The 7,500-nt window shown below is 46.5% G+C and overlaps 1 protein-coding gene across 1 annotated transcript in view; it reads right to left on the bottom strand.

Annotated features, from left to right (window-relative positions):
* The window catches only part of pacs2 (phosphofurin acidic cluster sorting protein 2), a 129,108-nt gene that overhangs the window by 54,869 nt on the left and 66,739 nt on the right, over positions 1 to 7,500 (bottom strand). The window contains 2 exon segments of the mRNA XM_064928782.1: positions 3,887 to 4,012; positions 6,922 to 7,011. Coding sequence (XP_064784854.1) covers positions 3,887 to 4,012; positions 6,922 to 7,011 — 216 coding nt within the window.

The following is a 7,500-nucleotide window of genomic DNA, read 5'->3' as shown; positions in this document are numbered from 1 at the left end:
GGTTCCTACCTCAACCATATCGACGGTTCCTACCTCAGCCATATCGATGGTTCCTACCTCAGCCATATCGATGGTTCCTACCTCAGCCATATCGATGGTTCCTACCTCAGCCATATCGATGGTTCCTACCTCAGCCATATCGATGGTTCCTACCTCAGCCATATCGATGGTTCCTACCTCAGCCATATCGATGGTTCCTACCTCAACCATATCGATGGTTTACCTCAACCATATCGATGGTTCCTACCTCAGCCATATCGATGGTTCCTACCTCAGCCATATACGGTTCCTACCTCAACCATATACCTCAGATGGTTCCTACCTCAACCATATCGACGGTTCCTACCTCAGCCATATCGACGGTTCCTACCTCAGCCATATCGACGGTTCCTACCTCAGATCGACGGTTCCTACCTCAGCCATATCGACGGTTCCTACCTCAGCCCGGTTCCTACCTCAGCCATATCGACGGTTCCTACCTCAGATGGTTCCTACCTCAACCATATCGATGGTTCCTACCTCAGCCATATCGACGGTTCCTACCTCAGCCATATCGACGGTTCCTACCTCAACCATATCGATGGTTCCTACCTCAGCCATATCGATGGTTCCTACCTCAGCCATATCGATGGTTCCTACCTCAGCCATATCGATGGTTCCTATCGATGGTTCCTACCTCAGCCATATCGATGGTTCCTACCTCAGCCATATCGATGGTTCCTCCATATCGATGGTTCCTACCTCAACCATATCGATGGTTCCTACCTCAACCATATCGATGGTTCCTACCTCAACCATATCGATGGTTCCTACCTCAACCATATCGATGGTTCCTACCTCAACCATATCGATGGTTCCTACCTCAGCCATATCGATGGTTCCTACCTCAACCATATCGATGGTTCCTACCTCACCCATATCGATGGTTCCTACCTCAGCCATATCGATGGTTCCTACCTCAGCCATATCGATGGTTCCTACCTCAGCCATATCGATGGTTCCTACCTCAACCATATCGATGGTTCCTACCTCAGCCATATCGATGGTTCCTACCTCAGCCATATCGATGGTTCCTACCTCAACCATATCGATGGTTCCTACCTCAACGATATCGATGGTTCCTACCTCAACCATATCGATGGTTCCTACCTCAACCATATCGATGGTTCCTACCTCAACCATATCGATGGTTCCTACCTCAGCCATATCGATGGGTTCGATGGTTCCTACCTCAGCCCGATGGTTCCTACCTCAACCATATCGATGGTTCCTCAACCATATCGATGGTTCCTATCAGCCATATCGATGGTTCCTACCTCAACCATATCGATGGTTCCTACCTCAACCATATCGATGGTTCCTACCTCAACCATATCGATGGTTCCTACCTCAGCCATATCGATGGTTCCTACCTCAACCATATCGATGGTTCCTACCTCAGCCATATCGATGGTTCCTACCTCAGCCATATCATGGTTCCTACCTCAACCATATCGATGGTTCCTACCTCAGCCATATCTCAACCATATCGATGGTTCCTACCTCAACCCGATGGTTCCTACCTCAACCATATCGATGGTTCCTACCTCAACCATATCGATGGTTCCTACCTCAACCATATCGATGGTTCCTACCTCAACCATATCGATGGTTCCTACCTCAACCATATCGATGGTTCCTACCTCAACCATATCGATGGTTCCTACCTCAACCATATCGATGGTTCCTACCTCAACCATATCGATGGTTCCTACCTCAGCCATATCGATGGTCCCTATTCAACCATATCGACCTCAGCCAGGGTCTTGTCTCATTGTGTTTCTACCTCAACCATATCGATGGTTCCTACAGATCTTGTCTCATTGTGTTCCTCAGCCATATCGATGGTTCCTACAGCCAGGGTCTTGTCTCATTGGTTTACCTCAGCCATGTCCTACAGCCAGGGTCTTGTCTCATTGTGTTTCTCAACCATATCGATGGTTCCTACCTCAACCATATCGATGGTTCCTACCTCAACCATATCGATACAGCCAGGGTCTTGATGGTTCCTACCTCAGCCATATCGATGGTTCCTACCTCAACCATATCGATGGTTCCTACCTCAACCATATCGATGGTTCCTACCTCAACCATATCGATGGTTTCCTCAACCATATCGATGGTTCCACCTCAGCCATATCGATGGTTCCTACCTCAGCCATATCGATGGTTCCTACCTCAACCATATCGATGGTTCCTACCTCAACCATATCGATGGTTCCTACCTCAACCATATCGATGGTTCCTACCTCAACCATATCGATGGTTCCTACCTCAGCCATATCGATGGTTCCTACCTCAACCATATCGATGGTTCCTACCTCAACCATATCGATGGTTCCTACAGCCAGGGTCTTGTCTCATTGTGTTCCTACCTCAACCCGATACAGCCAGGGTCGATGGTTCCTACCTACCATATCGATGGTTCCTAACTCAACCATATCGATGGTTTCCTACCATATCGATGGTTCCTACCTCAACCATATCGATGGTTCCTACAGCCAGGGTCTTGTCTCATTGTGTTCCTACCTCAACCATATCGATACAGCCAGGGTCTTGTCTCATTGTGTTCCTACCTCAGCCTCGATGGTTCCTACCTCAACCATATCGATGGTTCCTACCTCAGCCATATCGATGGTTCCTACCTCAGCCATATCGATGGTTCCTACCTCAACCATATCGATGGTTCCTACCTCAGCCATATCGATGGTTCCTACAGCCAGAGTCTTGTCTCATTGTGTTCCTACCTCAACCATATCGATGGTTCCTACAGCCAGGGTCTTGTCTCATTGTGTTCCTACCTCAGCCATATCGATGTCTTGTCTCATTGTGTTCATACCTCAGCCATATCGATGGTTCCTACAGCCAGGGTCTTGTCTCATTGTGCCATATCGATGGTTCCTACAGCCAGGGTCTTGTTCCTACCTCAGCCATATCGATGGTTCCTACAGCCAGGGTCTTGTCTCATTGTGTTTCTACCTCAACCATATCGATGGTTCCTACCTCAACCATATCGATGGTTCCTACCTCAGCCATATCGATGGTTCCTACCTCAGCCATATCGATGGTTCCTACCTCAAACATATCGATGGTTCCATCAGCCATATCGATGGTTCCTACCTCAACCATATCGATGGTTCCTACCTCAACCATATCGATGGTTCCTACCTCAACCATATCGATGGGGGTCTTGTTCCTCAACCATTGATGGTTCCTACAGCCAGGGTCTTGTCGATGGTTCCCTACAGCCAGGGTCAACCTTGTCTCAGCCATTGTGGTTCCTACCTCAACCATATCGATGGTTTCCTCAGCCATATCGATGGTTCCTCTTGTCGATGGTTCATTGTGTTCCTACCTCAACCATATCGATGGTTCCTACAGCCAGGGTCTTGTCATTGTGTTCCTACCTCAGCCATATCGATGGTTCCTACAGCCAGAGTCTTGTCTCATTGTGTTCCTACCTCAACCATATCGATGATTCCTACAGCCAGGGTCTTGTCCCATTGTGTTCATACCTCAGCCATATCGATGGTTCCTACAGCCAGGGTCTTGTCTCATTGTGTTCCTACCTCAGCCATATCGATGGTTCCTACAGCCAGAGTCTTGTCTCATTGTGTTCCTACCTCAACCATATCGATGGTTCCTACAGCCAGGGTCTTGTCTCATTGTGTTCCTACCTCAGCCATGTCGATGGTTCCTACAGCCAGGGTCTTGTCTCATTGTGTTCCTACCTCAGCCATATCGATGGTTCCTATCAACCATATCGATGGTTCAAACATATCGATGGTTCCTCCTCAACCATATCGATGGTTCCTACAGCCAGGGTCTTGTCTCATTGTGTTCCTACCTCAGCCATGTCGATGGTTCCTACAGCCAGGGTCTTGTATCCCAGGATAGTCCTGTTCTTGTATCTTTTCCTCCTCTGCAGCAGGATCTGGAGCTTGTTACCCTCTCTCTTCAGGAAGTGAGGGTACTGAGGATGGATGAAAAACAATAAAAAATAAAGAGAAGAATTAGCCACGTTCTTTTTGTTTTTTAACCCTTTTTTCTCTCCCCTTTTTCACGGTATCCAATTGGTAGTTACAGTCTTTATTTACTGTCCTGTTTCATCGCTGCAACTCCCGTACGGACTCGGGAGAGGCGAAGGACGAGAGCCGTGCGTCCTCCGAAACACGACCCTGCCAAGCCGCACTGCTTCTTGACACAATGCCCACTTAACCCGGAAGCCGTACAAACACCGTACACCTGGTGACCGTGTCAGCGTGCACTGCGCCCGGCCCGCCACAGGAGTCGCTAGTGCGCGATGAGACAAGGATATCCCTGCCGGCCAAGCCCTCCCCTAACCCGGACGACGCTGGGCCAATTGTGCGTCGCCCCACGGACCTCCCGGTGGTGGCCGGCTGCGACAAAGCCTGGACTCTATCCCAGAGTCTCTGGTGGCACAGCTAGCGCTGCGATGCAGTGCCCTAGAACACTGCGCCACCCAGGAGGCCCTGCCACGTATTTTTTTAAAGTATAGAACAGTGTTGGCATGACAGGGAAGATAGGATGAGGGTAAGTCAAAGGGCAGTGGGCCGGATGCTGACTCTGACATACAGTACCAGTCAGAAGTTTGGACACACCTACTCAATCATGGGTTTTTCTTTATTTTTTAAACTATTTTCTACATTGTAGAATAATAATGAAGACATCAAAACTTTGATAAAACACATATGGAATCATGAGATTCTTCAAAGTAGCCACCCTTTGCCTTGATGAGAGCTTGAAACACTCCTGGCATTCTCTCAACCAGGGTCACGCCCTGGTCTATATTTATTATGTTTATCTTCATTTATTGGGTCAGGCCAGGGTGTGACATGGGTTTATTTGTGGTGTGTTTCATCTTGGGGTTGTGTGGGGTGTATAGCATAGTCTATGGCTGCCTGAGGCGGTTCTCAATCAGAGTCAGGTGATTATCGTTGTCTCTGATTGGGAAACATATTTAGGTAGCCATATTCTTTGTGTGTTTTGTGGGTGATTGTCCTTAGTGTCCTTGTTCCTGTCTCTATGTTAGTTTACACTAGTTTAGGCTGTTTCGGTTTTCGTTACGTTTTTGTTTTGTAGTATTTGTATTGATTCGTGTTTTACGTTTGTTCATTAAACATGGATCGCAATCTACACGCTGCATTTTGGTCCGACTCTCCTTCGCCTACAGAAAACCGTTACAACCAGCGTCATGAGGAATGCTTTTCCAGCAGTCTTGAAGGAGTTCCCACATATCCAATTTGTAAGTCGCTCTGGATAAGAGCGTCTGCTAAATGACTTAAATGTAAATGTATATGCTGAGCACTTGTTGGCTGCTGTTCCTTCACATTGCGGTCCAACTCATCCCAAACCATCTCAGTTGAGTTGAGGTCGGGTGATTGTGGAGGCCAGGTCATCTGATGCAGCACTCCATCACTCTCCTTCTTGGTCAAATAGCCCTTACACAGCCTGGAGGTATGTTTTGGGTCATTGTCCTGTTGAAAAACAAAGGATAGTCCCACAAAGCACAAACCAGATGGAATCAGTCAGACCAAAGGACAGATTTCCATCGGTCTAATGTCCACTGCTCGTGTTTCTTGGCCCAAGCAAGTCTCTTCCTCTTATTGGTGTCCTTTAGTAGTGGTTTCTCTTGAACAGTTGATGTTGTGTCTGTTACTTGAACTCTGTGAAGCATTTAATTGGGCTGCAATTTCTGAGTCTGGTAACTCTAATGAACTTATCCTCTGCAGCAGAGGTAACTCTGGGTCTTCCATTCCTGTGGCGGTCCTCATGAGAGACAGTTTCATCATACCAAATAGGGCTCTCTTCTGTATACCACCCCTACCTTTTCACAACACAACTAAAATGCTCAAACTCATTAAGAAGGCAAGAAATTCCACAAATTAACTTTTAACAAGGCACACCTGTTAATTGAAATGCATTCCAGGTGACTACCTCGGGAAGCTGGTTGAGAGAATACCAAGAGTGTGCAAAGATGTCATCAAGGTCATGGTCATCAAGGTGGCTACTTTGAGGAATCAAAAATATTAAACTATTTTTTGATTTGTTTAACATGTTTTGGTTACTACATGATTCAATATGTTTTATTTCATAGTTTTTATGTCTTCACTATTATTCTACAATGTAGAAAATAGTACAAATAAAGAAAAACCCTTGAATGAGTAGGTGTGTCCAACCTTTTGACTGGTACTGTATATGCAGAAATGCCAACGGACATGTTTATCTAGAGTGTTTACCTGCAGTGAGAAGGTGAGAGCCAGGTCAGTCTGTCTAGTGTTTATCTGCAGTGAGAAGGTGAGAGCCAGGTCAGTCTGTCTAGTGTTTACCTGCAGTGAGAAGGTGAGAGCCAGGTCAGTCTGTCTAGTGTTTATCTGCAGTGAGAAGGTGAGAGCTAGGTCAGTCTGTCTAGTGTTTACCTGTAGTGAGAAGGTGAGAGCCAGGTCAGTCTGTCTATGTAGTGTTTACCTGCAGTGAGAAGGTGAGAGCCAGGTCAGTCTGTCTGTCTAGTGTTTACCTGTAGTGAGAAGGTGAGAGCCAGGTCAGTCTGTCTATCTAGTGTTTATCTGCTGCAGTGAGAAGGTGAGAGCCAGGTCAGTCTGTCTATCTAGTGTGTTTATCTGCAGTGAGAAGGTGAGAGCCAGGTCAGTCTGTCTAGTGTTTATCTGCAGTGAGAAGGTGAGAGCCAGGTCAGTCTGTCTATCTAGTGTTTATCTGCAGTGAGAAGGTGAGAGCCAGGTCAGTCTGTCTATCTAGTGTTTATCTGCAGTGAGAAGGTGAGAGCCAGGTCAGTCTGTCTGTCTAGTGTTTACCTGCAGTGAGAAGGTGAGAGCCAGGTCAGTCTGTCTGTCTAGTGTTTACCTGCAGTGAGAAGGTGAGAGCCAGGTCAGTTTCCACTGAGCCACTAGGGGGCAGCACTATCTCATGGGACCTCAGGATCCTCTTGGAACCCTAGGGAAAGGAATCACATCAGACCAGCACTCATTTCCATTATCCAGTCCCTCCAGGATTTGACTGTTTTATGCCGTAATAGTGCAGTGAAAGAACTGTTTTTAATAGCTTAATGTTGCATAGGATTACGTTTTTTAAGTCATGTTTAAAAAAGAAAAGACAAAATCTGAAAAGTATTATCTCGGCTTGCATTTTAAATTAAGCAATGCTCTACAAAGCTCTAATATTCAGGCACCAGTAGAGGAAGCAGGGGAAAGTGACGCACGGGGAAAAAACATCAGCCAGGTTGAATACACTCATCTGACAGGATGAGTGTGACATGCAGTGTACATACAGGATATACAGTATAGTGACTTCAGAAAGACCCCTGGTCTCTTTTTCCACATTTTGTTACGTTACAGCCTGAATTCTAAAATGGGTTAAATTAAATCATTTTCCTCAATCAATCAACACTCAATACCTCATAATGACATCACAATACCTCATAAT

Source organism: Oncorhynchus masou, chromosome 21 (genome assembly GCF_036934945.1).
Source record: "Oncorhynchus masou masou isolate Uvic2021 chromosome 21, UVic_Omas_1.1, whole genome shotgun sequence".
Classification (NCBI taxonomy): Eukaryota; Metazoa; Chordata; class Actinopteri; order Salmoniformes; family Salmonidae; genus Oncorhynchus; species Oncorhynchus masou.
Note: the sequence above shows the minus strand (reverse complement) of the source record. Positions and strands in the feature narration are given on the sequence as shown.